Genomic DNA, 19,766 nt, shown 5'->3' on the forward strand with positions numbered 1-19,766 from the left:
CACGAAGGAGTAGTGACGTGAGCGTGGCAGCTGTTCACCATGAGCTCCCTTCACGGACGGCGTGGGGGGTGGCAGAGTTTCCGGCAGCACTGGAGGAAGAGAGGATGGATGTGGTGACCCGAGGGGGGGGACGGGTCTTCGAGCCGCACGCGCAGTCAAAGCGGCCCCGGAAGGCCCGCCGCTCCGCGGACCGGAAGTGACGCATGCCCGGGTCCAACATGGCCGCGCCGGCGCCGCCCGCCCGCCTCCGGCCCCCCAACGGAGCCCGGAAGCTCGTCAGAGTTCCTGGACCAGCCCGGGCCGTGGGCGGGGAGACGGCACGCTCCTGCTGCAGAGTTCGCGTCCATTCTCCGCGGGGACCGGCTGCGGAGCGCTCGGCAGGATGTCCTTGGAGGTGACGAAGGCCACCGCCGGGATGGTGCTGGGTGAGTGGCTCTAGGCGTGGGGTTGCGGGGTTCCTGCCGCGGTAAAGACCTGATCCGCCTGGATTCCAGCTGGCCTTGGTGCCTGGTTCATCGTTAGGGCGCATCCCCCACCCCCGGGTCCGTGTGGGACTGTGGGGTGGGGTGGGGGAGACGCGAGGGCCTGGACGCAGCCGGACCCGGACTCGGGGTCCTGGCCGAGCCCCGCGGGTCCCCGAGCGTCCCCGGCGGCGGCCGCTCGGGCCTGCTTCACCGTGACAGACGCGTGCCTGCCCCGAGCCCGGGGCTCTGCGCGGGCTCCCCACGTGGGCACGTCCTTCCCCCGGGCTCCAGGGACGGATCCAAGACGGCCTCCTCCGGGTGCAGGCTTGGGGTAGACGATAGGACTTCAGGCCTCGGCTGATGCAACTTCTGCGGTCCTGAAAGGCCGTCTGCCTCGTGATCCGACTTTCCTCAAAACCGAAAGGGAAAGACTGAATGCTGCCCATCTTGTCATTGGCATTGGGATAGCCGATTGTGTGTGTGTGTTCTTATTCTGTCCATACACAGCCCTTCTAGACGAATACTGTGTTGTAGAGATGGAGGAAAGAGCACTAAAGCATGCATAATGTCCCTTTCTACATTATCACCTTTTAATATACAACATCCCAAGACTTCAACCATGTAAATTTGGCCGATGTCAAAGCCCTGGCCTCCTAAGTAAGTGACCTGAGTAGGTAGATGCAGACTCACAAGTGAAAAGAATGTAGAAGCTTTTTTGGAAAAGCTTAATTTGTAAACCTTGTGTTTAGGTGGATATTCTTGGAATAAGAGTATTTGGAAGATAATTACGTGGTTAATTTGTTTTGAACGGTAGCACTTTGTAAAGAACTGAGGCCTGTGGATAAGCTTGCTTGAAGTTTAAGGTCACAGTTCCTGGTGAGTAACTAATAACTTATTCTCATTTTTAAAAACAGTGGAGCTGTATGTCTCAGATCGAGAGGGCAGTGATGCCACTGGAGATGGAACCAAGGAGAAACCATTTAAAACAGGCCTAAAGGTAAAATACCCTCTCTTTAGGAAAATGACTGTGTTTACTACTAACTTGTATGGAGGTGTAGCTTGTCAGAAAAAATGTTTTCTTGGTTGAAAAGAAGTTTCATAGAAGTGAAAGTAAGGAATGTTTACAGATTTGTTGCTTTAAGAGTGTTTGAAGAAGGGCCAGGAGTTTGGCCTAGTGGTAGAGTGCTTTGGTACCACATACAGAGAAAAAAAAAGCTGAAAGTGGTGCTGTGGCTCAAGTGGTAGAGCTCTAGCCTGGAGAAAAACTTGAAGGACAGTGCTGAGGCTTCTGAGTACAAGCCAAGATGTAGCTTGGGGAGTTGGCTCATGACCTGTAATCCTAGCTAGTCAGTAGGCTGAGATTTTAGGATTGAGGTCCAAAGCCAGCCCTAGGCACTAAAGATCCTGAGTCTCTTATCTCCAATTAATCTCTAGAAAAGGGGAAGTGGGCTGTGGCTCCAGTAGGCTTGAGCTGAAGAGCTCAGGGACAGGGCCCAGGTTCAGAATTCAAGCCCAATGACATCCCACCCCGCGCCCAAAAAGTCTTAGATAAATATTGAGTTTGCAGTTGATAAAAGATATAAGAAAGCTCTGCTAATATAAGGACTAGACTTCTGTAATTGTGAGACCTTCTGCAGGTTAATCCCAGAATTTCATTTCCCCTTAAGCAGCGTGATGTAAATGGTAAAATTCTTGCCCACCAAATGCAAGGTCCTGTTCAGTCTCCAGGATCGGGAAAGGTGACAAGAAGATGAAGTCCCTTGGGTGTTTACCAAAGATGTGCAGTTGGGGCTGATGACCTTTTAGGGCAATGGTTGCTGGGCACTGGTGGCCCGTGCCTGTAATCCTAGCTACTCAAGAGGCTGAGATCTGAGAGTGACAGTTCAAAGCCAGCCTGGGCAAGAAAGTCAGTGAGCCACTTATCTCCAATTAACCATCAGAAAATCAGAAGTGGTTCAAGTAGTAGCCTGGTAACCTTGAGCTGAAGAGCTTAGGGACAGGACCCAGGCTCTGAGTGCAAGCCCCTTGATCCCTCACCTCGCCCCCCCCCCCCAAAAAAAAGTATGGAATGAAGAAGGAAAATAATTGGAACAATTCATTACTTTCCTCTTTTTTTGTCTCTTTTTTAAAAAAATAAACTGACAGATCAAACTTCTCGGACCTTTGGTGTGGAAATGAAAGCATACAGGCTAATTTTGGGAATGGGTGGAGATTCTTCCAGAATTTAGTTGCTGACTCTTAGTTCCTTTTAAGTATCTTTCCAGCCAGCTTCTGTGCAGTTGTCAGCTGTTTATTGTGTGTGGGTGTAGTGTCTTTTAGTTTGCTCATCAGATTATCTTGAAGTTTGTGGAAGTTATTTTGAGGTCATTATGTCCACTATCTTAGGGTGATAGAAAAGAGTATGATAGAGTAGCAATTTGGTTAAATAGGGGCTGAGAGTGTAGCCTAGTGGTAGAGTGCTCAGCTAGCATACGCAAATCCTTGGGTTCAATTCCTCCACCATATATTCAGCAGTGTCTCAAAGTGTTGCTGTGGCTCAAGCAGAAGGACGCCAGCCTTGAGCAAAAAGTGTGCAAGAACAGTGCCCAAGCCCTGAGTTCAACTCCATGACTGTCCAGGAAAAAAAAGATTCTGCCGCAGGTGCAATGGCTCATGCCTGTAACCCTAGGTACTCAGGAGGCTGAGATTTGAGGATCACAGTTCAAAGCCAGCCTGTGCAGGAAAGTTCATGAAACTCTTATGTCTTATTAACCATCCCAAACCAGAAGTGGCCCTGTGGCTCAAAGAGTAGAGCGGTAGCCTTGAGCTGAAGAGCTCAGGGACATCACCCAGGCCCAGAGGTCAACCCCTATGGCCACCAAAAAAAAAGTTTAAAAAGGAAAAGATTTTGGTTAGATTACCTAGGTGTAACAAATTCCAGATTCCCAAAAAAGAAAGAAAGAAAGAAAGGAAAAAAATTTTGGTTAGTACCTAGGTGTAACAAATTCCAGATTGCTCCTTCCCTATTTCATTCCTTCCTCTTGTGGAGTATTGAGTAGCAAAATTCTGCTTTGTTTGAAGCAGAGTTCAAGCTTCTGCAAGTTGAATCAGAAATTGGGGTGTCATTAAGCCTCTTTCAAAGAGTAAAACTAGCTGATGTCAAAATTGCCTTGTTTTTACCTCTGTGGAATTCTCCTAACTCTGTGGTCTTCAGTGTTTTACTTTGAAATGAAACCAGGTAGTTAAAAATAGCAGGAGATGCCGGGCGATGTGGCTCATGCCTGTAACTCTAGCTACTCAGCAGGGTGGGAGGATCAAGGTTGAAAGCCATCCTGGGCATAGAAGGACCAGCAACTCTTTTCTCCAATTAACCTCTATAAAACTCAGAAGTGGGGCTAGGCAAAATGGGTAGGGGGTAGGGTTGTAGCCTTTCAGTGAAGAGCTCAGGAACAACAGCCAGGTCCAAGGGTGGGGGGCAGTAGCCTTGGATCTGCAGAGCTCAGGAGCAACGCCTAGGCCCAGAGTTCTAAGGCCCAACCACCCCACCCCCCACCACCAAAAATATAGAAGACAGGAGAAGCTGGACAGCTGGTAGGGAACCCAACAAGAACAAAAGTAGGGTAGCCTGGGATGAGCTTCAGATACTACCATGAAGGGATAATCCATTATATTTTTTTTCTTTCTTTTTTGTGTTTGTCAGCCCTGGGCTTGAACTCCAGGCCTGAGTGTTAACTTTTATGGTGAATTGGAGATAAGAAAAGAAGATAAGAGTCTCTAGATTTTTCTGCCTCAGGCTAGCTTTGAACCATTATTCTCAAGTCTTAGCTTACAGAGTAAGTAACTGAGATTACAGGCCTGAGGCACTGGCCCCTGGCTACATTTGTTTGACTTAATAACTTAAAAAGTTTCACAAAAATGTTTGAAGCAGTAAGGTAATTCTGTTTTATATTCAGCTATTGAAACACACAGCCACAATATCCTATAAATATTCAGCGGTATATAGTATACAGCAATGCCTAATGTGCTTCAGTGTGGTCTTATTTGAATTTTTCTTTAATGTAATGGAGCTTTGACTTTTGTATACTTGGCCAGTATTTTACTGAAAGAATTTCAAGACTGTCTTTTCATGCCTCCCTGGTTTTGTACAGAATGCTTTTTAGATACTTGTGTCTTGATGCTGGCTTTCTCTGTTCTTGGCATTTGTCCCTGTGGACATTTAGAATCACCTCTTTCTTCTGTGGTGCCTGAGCATGTAGACTGCACACTGTGCAGCCCCACCTGGCTTTTTGTTGATAGGGCCTTTGAGGCTCCCCGTGGAGCAAACACCTTCAGAGAAAGGCAGCAGCACCCTGTTTCAGTCACTTGTTAACCTCCCCTTTTGTCTTATGCTTTTTCCTTGGCTCTTGTCATGTATTAGATTATTGAAATTGCCTCAGTTGAAGTTTATTTGATTTATAAGTACTGTACAATGTTAAAACCCTTTTTCTTTTTTCTCCCTTTCTAAGGCTTTGATGACAGTGGGAAAAGAACCATTTCCTACCATTTATGTGGATTCACAGAAAGAAAATGAGGTAAGGTTATCAGTGACAAAGAGTCCAGAAGTAGTTTTTGTGAGTGAATTTTCATCAGTACATAAAATTATGGTTCTTGCTTGTTTTCTTTAGAGGTGGGATGTTATTTCCAAATCACAGATGAAGAATATTAAAAAAATGTGGCATAGAGAGCAAATGAAGAATGAATCCCAGGAGAAGAAAGAGGTGAAGAATGAATCTGTTTCTGTATACAGTTTTAAAGTTACAAAACCCAAAACCCTTTCTGACAAACTGTTTTATTATTAAAATTAGGCAGAAGATAATTTGCGGAGAGAAAAGAACCTGGAAGAAGCAAAGAAGATTACTATTGAGAATGATCCAAGTCTTCCAGAGCCAAAATGTGTAAGTATGTTTATACTTTCCAGTATCATGGCCTTGGAAACATGCTGTGATTATTTTGGAGCTTGAGAGTCATGTTTCAATGATCGTGTGTGTGTGTGTGTGTGTGTGTGTGTGTGTGTGTGTGTGTGTGTGTGTGTGTGTGTTTTTAGAAGGGATAGACAATAATGTTTAGAATTAGGAGGCTGGTTCTTGAGGGATATATGTTACTGTGGAGTTGAGCATATTATGACTGATGTGGAGTTCCAGCCTAGCTGCTGTGTATATCCTTGTGTGATATGAAAATCTCCAATATCAGTTTCTCTACCATAAAATATGAAGGTCAAAATCTATGATTTTCAGTTTCAGTTTTGCTTGAATGTGTGTGCCTGTGTGTGTGTTAAACAGGCTATGAATTCAAATTTTCTCATGGCTTTTTCACTCATGCCTGGTGATTATCACCTGAGTTGTGTTTCTGGTTACATATTTTTGCCCTGACTGACTGGCTTTGACTCATGGTCCAGAATTCTTGCTCTCCCAAATTGCCAGGCTTATAAGCATTAGACACACCCATATTTGGTGATTTTCATTTTCTTTTTAAATGTAAAAGTATGATTCTACAAAATTGAGAATCCTCTCCTTCCCTACTGTCTCTCCTTCCTTCTTTCCTTCCTTTCCCTCGTTTTGTCCCTCCTTACGTGATTTCTTTGAACGTAAACAGATTGCCTGACTGTATAAACACATGGTTTGAGTTACCGAATCTCTTTGCTGGTGTCATATTTTTTGTAGTTCCTGGACAATGGGGTTGTTGTCTGAGCCATATAGTTACCATTCCCTTCTTCTACTCATCTCTACGTATCTCCCTCTCCTTTCAAACTACACTTTAGCTTCCCAATCTCAGTGTGTGTTGAGGTTACAGAAGAAGTTCTGTGGCCAATATTCTTGCTGCTGTGGGGAACAGGTGCTTCATGTAGGACAAATCATTTTTATTTGAATTAATGGCTTTGTTTAGGAATATGTGAAAAATTTCTGAGTGTCTCTCAGTGACAATTGTGCAAGGATTAAAAAAAAAAGTTTGAATTTTCTTTTTAACCATTACCATATGCTGATTCTTTTTGGCTAACCTGTAGTAGAGCTGACAGCCTTCAATTATGCACTGTTTGTGTTTTTTTTTCTAATTTTGCTATAGTCCATCTAATATTAGTAAAAATACTGGTATGTGATAAGCGATATGACTATTGACAGATTACTTACTTTGATTTGACAGGTGAAGATCAGTGCACTAGAAGCCTATAGAGGGCAAAGAGTGAAGGTGTTTGGCTGGGTTCACAGGCTGCGAAGACAAGGTGAGTAGCACACTTTTCTTCCCTCTTTATTTTGTGGGAGAGACCTAGGCCGGGTCCCTGGTTTTTTTGGCGCCATCTTGTTCCTGAGCAAAATTTTTAAAGAGATGCAATTTTACTCCCTGTTTATTTTAATTAACCTTGGTCATGGATACAGATGAACCTAAAACCATTTACTTGAGCTTAGTTTGGGGTATGCTTTTTTAATGATGTAGTCATTTATGTCCTAAATTTATTCTTATGTAATAGGACTTCTGAAAGCTTAAACATTTTTTAAATAGAATTTTAAGTGTTTGAACTACAATGATCTGCTTTTTCAGTTTGAATTTCAGTTATTTAATGAACAGGAAATATATAAAAGGAAGGTCAAATTCTATCCTGAAATTTGACCATAGTTTGTATTCTGCTTCCTTGGTCCTGATTTTTTTTTTTTGTCATTTTATTAGGTTTTAGCACTTTTTTTTTTTTTTCCATTTTAAGTGATTGTTAGATCTCTGAGGAAAAGAAACAAAGTCAAATCCTGGTGGCTTATGAAAGTAATCCCAGCTACTGAGGAGGCTAAGATCTGGTTCAAAGCCAGCCTAGGAGAAAAGTCCATGAGACTCCTTAGCTGTAGCTAACCAGCATCATGCCAAACACGTAGATCTAGCTCAAGTAGGAGAACACTGCCTGAGCCGAAAACATCAAGCAAGAGGTTGAAGTCCTGAGTTATATTATAGCCCCAGTACTAGCACCAGTTTGGAAAACAGTGCTTCTGTTCAACAGGACTCATGCACCTCCTACTCTGTGTCCAGCACTGTTCTGGGCATAGAAGGAAGTCAGCTGGAACAGTTTGTTCCTGTCTAGTGTCATATCCTGTGTATTATGAACACAACAAAAGATTTGAAAGTACACTACAGTGTAAATAATATGTTGGACTAAGACTCTGCATAGCAGTATTATCAGAGAACAACACTTGGGGTAGGGGCCCTTTGAGAGGTTTGAGTTTCCATGCTTAGCCTTAGAGATTCCTTGACATCCTGTTTCCTTTTTTTTTGTTTTAGGAAAGAATTTAATGTTTCTAGTGTTGCGTGATGGTACAGGTTATCTTCAGTGTGTCTTATCAGATAACTTGGTAAATATTTTCTCTTACTTACGGCTGAAAATAAGAGATTTTGTTTTCCCCATCTGGGTCCTCTTTTAGTTTGGGGAATTTAGGATCTATATTTGTGTTTACACTTTCATTATATCCATTCTCAGTACCTAGATGAAAAATATCATTGTGTATATCATAAATAATTTCTTTTTTGGGGGATGGGGCCTGGCTGCTGTCCCTAAGTTTCAGTTTGCTTAAGGCTAACAGTCTACCACTTGAGCCACAATGCCACTTCCAGCCTTTTTTGAGGAAGTTTGTTGGAGGTAAAGAGTCTCACAGAGTTGCCTGACTGGCTCTCTTTTGTGGGTCCTGGGGCTTGAACTAGGCCTGGGCTCTGTCCGTGAGCTGTTTAGCTCAAAACTCCCACCTCCACCCCCACCCCAGGACTTGATATTGTCTTTGAGCTCTACAGCTCAAGGCTACCACCCTACCTTGAGCCAAACCCCCACCTCCCATTTTCTAGAGGATAATTGGAGATAAGTGTCTCAGGTCCTTTTGTGCCCAAGATGGCTTTGAACCTTGATCCTCAGATCTTAGCCTCCTGAGTAACTAAGATTACAGTCATGAGCCATTCCACCCTGCTTCAGAAATATTTTCAAAATGTTACTTAGGTCTTAATATAGCTAGGGGAGGGAATTTCTGCTATGGAGCATTCCCCAAGCCTAATATAGACCGATCAGTGTAAGAAGAAATTACCACCCATCCTCAGGACCAGTGTTGGATGACTAATCCTGGCTCAAGGTTGTTTGAACCAACATCAGACTTATGCTACGTGCTCTTTTCATTCTCTTTCTTTTTTCTGCCCAATTCTCTTATTGGAGATCCAGATTCTCTGGATGTAGTATCATTTAACTCATCCCTCTGTACATTGTGTGTTCTGTAGAATGGAGTCATGTTTGATTACTTTTGACTTCACTACTTACTGTGCAGACCTGGGTTCTTCCAATTGGTTATCTGATCAGGAAGCTTGTGGTGCCCACTTGCCTTTTTCTGGTTAGAGGGTTTGCATGTGCAGTGGTCGTATCCTACCAGTGCTCTTGTTGGCTTTTTCTTGTATAGTTCCTCTTAATGTAGGTGAGCTCTATTTACTGTGTGACAAAAAATGGGTAAAGGCAAAAACTCAGTATTTCAAAGCAATGAGAACTAGTGGTATATATACTTTATGTATGTAAAGTGGGCACGAACATTACATATACACATGTGTCTTCCTGTAATCATATGTTTCTTTCATGTGTGGCTTTCATTCTGAAAATGTTCTGGTAAGCAACCTTCCGTGTGAGTATCAGGGCTTTCCTGATACTTTTACAAACTCAGCCATGCGAATGATCCTGGGCAATATGATTTTACCGGACAACCATTGTATGTCTGAGTCATTGTTACAAGTAACCACGAGCCTCTGCATACCTATAGTCCATTGTACACAAGAGGTTCAAATCTGAGCATCACAGCCTCTGCATACCTATAGTCCATTGTACACAAGAGGTTCAAATCTGAGCATCACAGTGTGATACCACCCTGGCCAAGCAAGTCTGTTGAGACGCTTATCTACAGTTGACTAGAAGAAGCCAGAAGAGGAGCTGTGGCTCCACTGTGAAATGATAGAGCCCTAGTGAGTGAAAACAGTAAAGGATAGCACTGATCCCAGTATTGGTACCAAAAAGAAAGGAAGGAAACATTGTATAATACATAGCGTTATGGCACGTTTTCCATTAAAATGGATATTTTTCAGTGTATGCTCAGTAAGCCAAATAAGCTACCTTCCCAGTAAGTAGGTCTTACTTGCATTACTCACAAAATCTTGTTCTGTGTAGTAAACATTATCTCTCTTTGATTAATCAATAAACCTTTGGCCAGAGAGAGTTAAAAGCATATGGACTCATTATTAGTGAAATATAGACAGAAATCTCATTTTTTAAAAAAAGGATATTCTTCCTGGAAGCATAGCTCCATGATATAGCTGACTAGCAACTAAGAGGGAAACCCTAAGTTCAAAACCCAGTTCTTCCAAAGGGTGAAATTTTTAAAAAGCAATTTTTAAATATGAACATAACTATATAGATATAAAAACCTATAACTCTATAGACATAATGTTTTATTTCATAAATAAATGTTGCTATGACATACAAATCCTTAGCCTAATTTTGATTAAATTCTACGTTAATAAATTCTTCAATAAAAATTTTTTTAAGAAAGCAATTTTTAATATTAATTAGTGGCACTGTCATTCTGTCGAGGTTTTTAGCACTCTTTGCCTCCTGACCAGCAGGAAGGGCAAAGAGAACATGCCGCGACTAAGACGAAACTTAGAAAGGATAGGGCCGGCTGGCTGCCTTCACCCAGCCCTCCCTTCTCCAGAGGGAAGACACAGACACACCAGGGAGAATGTCACAGCAGACTTGTTTAATGGGAAGATACCAGGGGCTAAAGTAAGAAGCAGGATTGTCTATTAACACAAAAGTAGGCAGGACAGGGGGAGGTAGATGCGGTCAGAGAGGGCAGCCAGGCCAATCCACGGGTTTGAGGTAGCCTTATTTTCACAACCATAGCCAAACCTCCCAACCAGGAGACAGGCAGGTTGGCTCTCCAAAACCAGGAAGTGAGCACTGGGCTACTAGGTAGGCCTTTTACCCTTGATGTGACTTGCCCCACAATTCCTTTTGTTTTGGTTTGGTGTTTTTGGTTGTGGGCCTTGAACTCTAGGCCTGGGAGCTGTCCCTAAGCTCTTCATCTCAAGGCTAGCACCATACCACCTGAGCCACAGCACCACTTCCAGTTTTCTGATGGTTAATTGGAGATAAGGGTCTCATGGTCTTCAGTGCCGGGCTGGCTTTGAACCTTGAACCTCAGATCTCAGCCTCCTGAGTAGCTGAGATCACAGGTGTGAGCTGCCAGCACCCGAGTCACATTCCTTTTTTTTTTTTTTAATTGGTATTTGACCAGAGAACTTCTCTGTAATAATCACTGTAATTTTATATATATGAGAATATTTTATCATCAGCATGAATCAGTTAATTTGGACTTTTTTTTTTTTTTTTTTTTTTTTTTGCAGTGTCAGTGTTACAATGGAGTGGTCCTGTCCACGGAGAGCAGTGTGGCAGTGTATGGCATGCTAAATCTTACTCCAAAGGGCAAACAGGTAAGTGGGTTGACCTTCCCAGTAGGTGAATGGGTGTGTGTTTAATTCTTTGCTCTGCACTGTCTTCCTGTGTACTCTGCTTGTTGGGCCTGTAAATATGCAAATGTGAGGTACTGGTTAATGTAGTGTTCCTTTCCTTTTCATTATCTGTAAATAGATTTTGTATGTCTCAGGGTTAGGTAGCCCAAGGTAGAGAGTTGCATCTGGTCATGATTTCATCCTGCTTCATATCATATCCGTGATGGAAAACATGTGGTTTACAAATTTGAAAGCTGTCAGATAGGGTGCAGCTCTTTACAATATATGAAATCTCATGGTACTGAGCAACTAGCCCATTTGCTGAAATAATAGTATTGACAGAACTCCAGACCTAAACATCTCCAACTCCAGTGGTAATTAAACTTCAGCTTGGTTTCATCCCTGTAACGACCAGTCCTGGGGCTTGGAACTCAGGGCCTGGACACCGTTCCTGAGCTGGTTTTGCTCAAGTCCAATGCTCTACCACTTGAGTCATAGTACACCTGTTTATGTGGTACTGAGGAATGGGCGTGTTTACTCATGCCTATAATCTTAGCTACTCAGGAGGCTGAGATCTTGAAGCCAGCCAGGGCACAACATTTTGTGTGAGACTCATCTCCAGTTAATCAATAGAAAACCTGAAGTGGTGCTGTGGCATAGGTGGTAGAATGCTAGCCATGAGCTAAAGAGTTCACAGACAGTGCCCAGGCCCAGAGTTCCAGCCCCATGACACAAAGGAAAAAAAGGAAGGGAGGGAGGGGGGAGGAAAGAAGAAATGAGGAAAGGACAGAGAAGGAAAGAACAAGCAAATATGAAACTATCAGAATAGAATTTGAAAATTTCTTTATAAGTGAAAAAAAATAAAAATTTTCTATACAACTGTGAAGTGTCTTTAATAGTAGGGCTTTTTTTCCCTTTTATATATATATATATATATATTTTATTGTAATACAAGGGTTACATTATATTCACCAGATACAAGGTGCATTATTCACATACATTGATACCCTTTCTCATGTCTTGGTCCCTATTTCCCTCCCCCTACCCCCACTCCACATCTGGCTTTCTTTTTCTTTTTGCCCATTACTGTGCTTTGAACTCAGGGCCTGGGCACTGTCCTCGGGCTTTCTCAAGGCTAGCGCTCTACCACATCAGAACCAGCACCACTTCCAACTTATTCTGTATATGTGGTACTGAGAAATTGACTCTTTGGCTTCATGCATACTAGGCAAGCATTTTACCCCTACGCTACGCTCCCGGCCCTGGGTTCTTTTTTTTTTTTTTTTTTAATTTTTCTTTAAAAATTTTTTTGAAGTTGTCATAAAGATGATGTACAGAGGAGTTATAGTTACATAAGTTATATCCCAGCTTGCTTCTCATCTCTACCCACAGTTGTATAGTTCACTTTCAACATAAAATCTAGTGAATACTACTACTACTACATGTTTTTACTATTTGTCCCCTCCTTTATAGGTAAATGAACGGAGCAGAAAATAAACAAAACTAAAGCCATTTTGTTCCCATTTCATCAAGTTCATTTTCAAAAATATTATTTTTATGTAATACACATAGGCGCATTGCACCTTTGTGTTCCTCCTGTAAGAGAATCTTTTGGTCTTAATGTAAATGCTTGGAATCCTGTACAATTTTATCACTTCCCAGTGTATTTTAATGCTTTGCTCTGCAGATCTAGCTTCTGCAGATCTTCTCTGAGCTGTTTGTCTCTGTGAGCTTGACTTAACACGACTGAAAGCCTCTTTAAAAAAAAAAATTAAACTCAAGTTGTTTTCTTTAGCCAAAGGCATATAAACATAACCTAATTCTGTTCCAGTTATCTCTTGGTAATTAGACCTCAAATAATTGGTGTGATTAGAAAAACTGGTGTGACATGCTAACCACAAGAGGGAGCAAACAGCCCTCACTAACAAGAAATGTGGTAAGCAAGCTGTCAAGTTGAATAAAAAAGCCTTGGTAAGAATAAGTGTCTCATTTAAGTTCACTGAATTTCCCTTGGAAATTATGTGATGCAGAATGGAGTGACTGTTATTATGTTTCTTTCTATCTAATATGTGGCACTGAGATAACTGTATATTCCATGAATGTGTTGTGGCTCTTAAAATAAATTGCTTTTAGTGGAATTATTTAGGGGAATTTTTGAAGTTAGACTACACAAACACCCACCACAGTGTAACTACTGTGAGCCAAGCCTTAAAACATTAGGCAAGGGCTAGAAAAATACAAAGTAATAATAGTAGTTACTACAGGCTATAGGATGACAGTTGTTTTCTAGTTTGTTTCTCCTTTATGTATGTATTTGCTCTGAACTATTGAATGTTAAAATATTGATAGGAGATTAAATTTTGTGTCTTTGATGAAGTTTCCCAAAGTAAGAGGTTCCCAGAAATTTGTACCTAAGCCTCCAGTTGTGTAAGTTTTAATTTCTCTCTGGCTCTGTCTGTTTCTCTACTCTGCTTTTTAAAATGTAGGCTCCGGGGGGCCATGAGCTGAGTTGTGACTTCTGGGAACTGGTGGGGCTAGCCCCAGCTGGAGGAGCTGATAACTTGATCAATGAAGAGTCTGACGTTGATGTGCAGCTCAACAACAGGCACATGCTGATCCGAGGAGAAAACGTGTCCAAAATCCTCAAAGCGCGGTCTATGGTCACCAGGTGCTTCAGGGATCACTTCTTTGACAGGGGGTACTGTGAGGTGAGTGTGTGTTACTCAGCTTTTGCAGCAATGCTTCTTTGCTCCTTGCAAACCAGCAGAGGGATGCTCACGCAGAACTTCGTGGCCTCTTTTCCTGTGAACAGGTCACTCCCCCGACATTAGTGCAGACGCAGGTGGAAGGCGGATCCACGCTCTTCAAGCTCAACTATTTTGGGGAAGAGGCATTTCTGACCCAGTCCTCTCAGTTGTACCTGGAAACCTGCCTGCCAGCCCTGGGAGATGTTTTTTGTATTGCACAGTCATACAGAGCAGAACAGTCCCGAACACGAAGGCATCTCTCTGAGTATGAAATTGTCTTTATGCTTCCATTTCTTTTTAGACAGTATCTTTAGGGAAGAAGAATTTATACAGGCCAATAAAGTTTATATGAAAACATTTGATATATCCAGAGGGTAGTGGAAGAATAGGTTTTGTTTCTTTTGTTGTGTTGTGGTGTGTTGTCTCACCTCTTAGGCCACAGTTAAGGTCTTGTTTTTCACTTAGCGTTGGTCCTTGTGTGTGAAAGAATCAACTAGAAGTTACTCACCAAGGAGCAAAAGGATATCATAGCCTAACTGATGTTTGGTGTTGGGAATAAGCTAGAAATGTTCAAAGTTTACACTTCAGCAGTTTGCCAATGTTCACATCTTTGTTGGAGACAAACAGTGTAAAAGAAGAGTGGTGATGAGCCAGTGTCTCGTTTTTCAGATATACTCATGTGGAAGCCGAGTGCCCTTTCCTGACGTTTGAGGACCTCCTCAACCGATTGGAGGACTTGGTGTGCGACGTGGTTGATAGAATCCTGAAATCACCAGTAGGCAGCATAGTGTATGACCTCAACCCGGTAGGTGGGGTGTTGTGAAAGACATTGGGGTCATCACACTAGATAGCTACAGATAGCTGTTGATGGCTTGCTGAGTTGAAGCAAGTTATGTGTGTTTGCGTGCATGCGTGTGTGTGCCTGTATATGTGCCTCTGTGTTGATGGTGGGGTTTGAACTCAGGCCTGACACTAAATAGGCAGGTACTCTTCCAATGGAGCCATGCTCACAGCCCAACTGCCTGGTATTTTAAACACAAAAATTTGACACTAATGATTGCCACTAATTTATAATATCTTTATTTAGTTTAGCAAGTCACAGGGAGTACGTATGTTGTTTCTTAATCTGAAATAACTTTGTAATTTAAGTGATAAATTGGCAGGAATGGTCATTAGTGTGGTGGTTTCTTTATACATATTGTGATTTTTTTTTTTCCTTCTTAACTGGAGAACTTCAAGCCCCCCAAAAGGCCTTTTAGACGGATGAACTACTCAGATGCTATTGTGTGGCTGAAAGAACACAACGTAAAGAAAGAAGATGGGACTTTCTATGAATTTGGGGAGGTATAGTCATACCTTTTCTTCTCATTGATTCTGAGGAGGTTGTTTGCTGCTTAGACTACGTGGACTGCTGCCCTTGATTGGTTAACTAGTAATGCAGGAAGCCTCTCCTTGTCCCCCCACAAATGATCACAGAACCAGTTTCTTGGAGTTGTCTGCTGTCTCATCATAGGGAACTTTAGAAACGTACCATGCCACTGTTGATCAGTGGAGTTTTTAGCCCACTTTGCTTATCATGATTGCTCTTTAGCTTCCAGTCTGACAGGGATATCTATCAGGCTGTGAAATATTTGAAATTACATGCAAAATGTTGCCACACACACGCTTGCTTTCTCCTGAAAAAGTATTTTTTTCTAAGGGGATTCATTTCTTCACAATAATGATTTAAAAATCCTTCCTACTGTGCGCTGGTGGTCCACATGAGTAATCCTAGTTACTCAGGAGGCTGAAATCTGAGGATGGTGGTTGGAAGCCATCTCAGGTAGGAAAGGCCATGAGACTCTCACTTCCAGTAAACTACTTATGAAAGACTGTGGTTCAAGTGGTACAGTGCTCACTTTGAGCAAAAAGAAGCTTCAGTGATAGGACCTAGGCCCTGCGTTCAAGTCCCAAGACTAGCACAAAAAAACATGGAAATCAGCTGGCTTACAGCTGGCTACTCCAGAGGCTGAGATCTGGGGATTAAGGTTCAAAGCCAGCCCTGGCACAATAGGACCTGAGACTTTTATCTCCAGTTAACTTCTAGAAAATAGGAAGTGGGGCTTGGCTCAAGGGTAAGGGTGGTAGCCTTGAGTTGAACACCTCAGGGACATTGCCTAGGCAGAGTTCAATTCCCAAGACCTACCAAAAAAAAAAAAAAATCAAAATACTTCCTGTGAAGGAGACTCAAATATATATGGAGAAAATCAAAATCAAGAGGAAAGGTGAGGAAGATGTCCTGGTGCCCAGATCAACCGAGGCTGGAAATCTGGATGTACCTGGGAGTATGGATTATTCCTGTACTCCAGACTGTACATTTACTCATTCACTCCTAATGTAACATTTGCAGATCTAGTTGTTTTTCAGGTCAGATGCTAACTAGAGTTTTGCTTTGGGTTTTAGTAAGAATTTATAAGGAGGACAAGCAAAATGCAGGCAGGACTCTCTAAATTACCCTTGCTGCCTTGTGAGTTGAGTTTGTGGTGTGCAGCCACACAAGTTTGAACTGAAATGTTGAGCTTTGAACTGAAATCTTTGGTATGCTTGTGCTTAGAAAAGCAGTACATGATTGAGTGGAGCCAACACAGCTCTGGAGTCTGTGTCCACACCCCTGGAGAACTCAGTTCCCACCTCTGCCCTGACCTGCTGTGTACTCAGTGGGTCCATCTTTAGGCTCTCAGTTCTTCATTTCTACCTTGTATGTGACCTCCTTCTGACAAAGTCATGGGGACTACATGAGGTAGACACCAAGCAAGGACCATGGGACGGGACACCCTCTTTATATGGCAGTCCATTGCACCTGAGGCCCACAGGCATTCCTGAATGTGCTAATACCTTCCACCAGGTTAATGGGCCACAGAATCCCATGATGGAAGACAAATGTAAGTTAAGAGACGAAGCTCTTCTGTCTCCTTCAGCTCTGCCCTCCCAGGAACCTCGTGGAACATGATTGTTCAGCTCCAATACCGATCTCACACAAATTTGTGACTCTTGTTCAGTTCTCTCAGTCATTTATTAGTGGGGCGGGGGTTTTTAGTTTTGACATGAATCTGTGTGTGGCTTACTAAATGGTGGTTTGAGAAAAACTGATCCATTTGCTTCATCCTCTAGCATTTCCTGGTTATTTCATGTTGTAGCAGCATTTAGTAGCTTGGCCTTAGTTACTTGGTAGCCCAGTGTCAGCTATGAACAAACAAGCCATGTAGAAACTTACAGATCAGTGAGGTCAATGATGTCCTCTGTATAAATGTAGATCCATGGTGTCCTAGAGCATGTACCTACTGTTCCTTGAGAGTAAGTGAACCACATTCCCTTTCGAGTTTGATAAAAGTGGCCATGGACGAAAATTTTTGAGCCACAGATTTAATTGGAGATCTTGGTGTGCTTTCATTAACATAACACAGTGTTTTAGATAGACTGAAGCAAGAGGCAAATCTTAGCTGTGTGAATTAACAAAATGTTTGTTATTGAAAGAAATTTTATTTTGTAGAAATATCTATATACATAGGGGTTATGAATAGGTTACAAATGCATATATGTACAATTACATATGTGGATCATGAATATTCTTGGGTTGTCAAGTAAGGAATGGTGTATGGGAAAAGAACTACTTCTGTCTCATGTTTGGGGTCATGGATGTTAATGAAGTCTTGTTTCAACCCTCAGGATATCCCAGAAGCTCCTGAGAGACTGATGACAGACACCATTAATGAACCAATCTTGCTGTGTCGATTTCCTGTGGAGATCAAGTCCTTCTATATGCAGCGATGTCCAGAGGATTCCCGCCTTACTGAATCTGTCAGTTTATAACTCAGCGTATAACAATTATGCTTTTTAAGGGAATGGGACCTGCCATTTAGAATGCTACTGCTCATGGCAAATATTTTACAAATCTAAGAAAAATGATAGTAATTTAAGAAGTGCTTTAGTTTAACTGTACTTGCTTAGTAGTAATTTTCACTGAAACTCTACATAATGCTACACTGTTAATGTCTACTAGTGAATATGTTCTTTTTTTTTTTCCACTTATATTTACAGGTGGATGTGTTGATGCCCAATGTTGGGGAGATTGTGGGAGGCTCTATGCGTATCTGGGACAGTGAGGAGATTCTGGCAGGCTACAAGAGGGAGGGAATTGATCCTACTCCCTACTACTGGTACACAGATCAGGTAAAAAAACAGTATTTCAATGAGTTGTATTTAATTTCATAGTGGTAATATTCTAGTTGTGTCGTAAATAAGATTATATTAATTTCATACTATATGGTTTCTTTACACGGGGTTTATGAAGGCACATAGATTATGGGCTGAATTCATTTTGTTTCTGTGCCAGTATTAGGGCTTAAACTCAAGGCCTCAAGCTCTTGCTTACCTTCTTTGCTCACAGCTGTCAAAGCTAGCCGGGCGTTTGGACTAGTGGTAGAGTGCGTGCCTAGCATGCTCTAAGGCCTGGGTTCAAATCCTCGGTACCATATACATAGAAAAAAACTGGAAGTGGTGCTGAGGCTCAAGTGCTGGAGCCCTGAAAAACGTCCAAGGATAGCGCTTAGGCCCTGAGTTCAAAGCCCACAAGTGGAAAAAATTAAAAAAAATAGGGAAAATTTAAAAATCCATTTTGCCAGGAGTTTGGCCTAGTGTTAAAAGTGCTTGCCTGGCATGAATGAAGACCTGGGTTCGATTCCTCGGTACCATATGCATAGAAAAGAGCCAGAGGTGGTGCTGAGGCTCAAGTGATAGAGCTCTAGCCTTGAGAAAGTCCAAGGGCAAATTTCAGGCATGATTCAAGCCCAGGACTGGAAAAAAAAATAAAAGCTGTCAAAGCTGGTACTTTTTCCCTTGAGCAACTCCTCTCCTCTGTTTCTGTTTTGTTTTGTTTTGTTTTCTGGTTAGTTTGATGTAAGAATCTCCTAGAGTTGAACCATGGTTGTTAGATTAAGTAGCTAGAATTACAGGTATGAGCTACTGCTAACATTTTCAGATAAAATTCTAATCAAAGCATTTACCTTGTCTCTTATTTACCAGAGAAAATATGGCACTTGCCCCCACGGAGGATATGGCTTGGGCTTGGAACGGTTCCTCACGTGGATTCTGAATAGGTATCATATCCGAGACGTGTGCTTGTACCCTCGGTTTGTGCAGCGCTGTAAGCCATAACCATTTCCTCCTGTGACATGAAGAAAAGAATACAGTTCATGGACGGAACAGCACGCCTCTCAAAAGAACCAAAATGCTAAAATCAAATCTTCCCTTGTTTCTAACTGTTTTTGTTTCCATTTCTACTATCATCAACTTGAGCCCACTTTATCAAATGACGATGTTGCTTTAGGAAGAGATAACATTTATATTTAGGGGGAAGTATGTGACATGGAACTAGATCTGGATAGATCAGCATCTTGTGCCACTATAGGTTCTAATCACTATCAGATACAATATGCAGCTTAAATTATGGTCTAAGCTATTCTAGTGATTTAAAAATCTTTCTGTCCTTTTACATATAACTGGTATCCTTTATATCATCTTATTGTATCAGTGAGTCAAAGCTAACATCTTGGGGGGAAATAGTAATATTGAAGTAAAATTTGCTAATATCAGAGTGCACTGCAGCAAGAGATATTAGAATGTAACCACCACAGTCTTCTGCATCAGTTACTAACCTTTGCTGTATTCATATTATGCTTATAGTGGAGGCATATGAATTGATATGGAAAGGTTTATAAAAATGGAATTGTCTTAACATTTGAAATGGCATGAATTGGATGGAGGAATATTTCAGTGATTCATTGTACTATTCTGAGCATTGATTCAAGATAAAGATAGACACCTCTTCTCTTGCCTGCTGATTGCTAAATTAAGAATGAATACACTACAAAAACTCTGCAGCTAGATTTTAACCTATAGAGATGTCTGAATACCATGTCTTTATATCCTATCTCAACTCTACTTTTCAGACTCTCAGCTTTTATGGAGTGGCCTCTCCCCCAAATATGAATCTTGT

General features: G+C 41.9%; 1 protein-coding gene across 1 annotated transcript; it reads left to right on the plus strand.

Annotated features, from left to right (window-relative positions):
- The first annotated feature begins 284 nt into the window (after window positions 1–284).
- Window positions 285–19,766, plus strand: LOC150049640 (asparagine--tRNA ligase, cytoplasmic-like). The gene is made up of 15 exons (XM_090353035.1): window positions 285–425; window positions 1,379–1,461; window positions 4,949–5,014; window positions 5,108–5,200; window positions 5,288–5,377; window positions 6,621–6,699; window positions 7,740–7,810; window positions 10,881–10,967; window positions 13,472–13,693; window positions 13,798–13,997; window positions 14,402–14,537; window positions 14,963–15,076; window positions 17,438–17,569; window positions 17,810–17,941; window positions 18,794–19,766. The coding sequence occupies exons 1-15, from the start codon at window positions 383–385 to the stop codon at window positions 18,923–18,925; spliced, it is 1,680 nt and encodes a 559-aa protein (XP_090209161.1). The 5' UTR covers window positions 285–382; the 3' UTR covers window positions 18,926–19,766.

Source organism: Megascapheus bottae, chromosome 19, assembly GCF_031878675.1.
Source record: "Megascapheus bottae isolate mThoBot1 chromosome 19, mThoBot2.hap1, whole genome shotgun sequence".
In the NCBI taxonomy this organism is placed as follows: domain Eukaryota; kingdom Metazoa; phylum Chordata; class Mammalia; order Rodentia; family Geomyidae; genus Megascapheus; species Megascapheus bottae.

What these genes read in the sequence shown, in the direction of transcription:
- LOC150049640 (XM_090353035.1), top strand. Translation starts at nt 383, where the DNA reads ATGTCCTTGGAGGTGACGAAGGCCACCGCCGGGATGGTGCTGG. An exon ending in TCACAGGCTGCGAAGACAAG is followed by an intron (nt 6,700 to 7,739) that starts GTGAGTAGCACA and finishes TTTTTGTTTTAG; the next exon opens with GAAAGAATTTAATGTTTCTA. An exon ending in TTGACAGGGGGTACTGTGAG is followed by an intron (nt 13,694 to 13,797) that starts GTGAGTGTGTGT and finishes TCCTGTGAACAG; the next exon opens with GTCACTCCCCCGACATTAGT.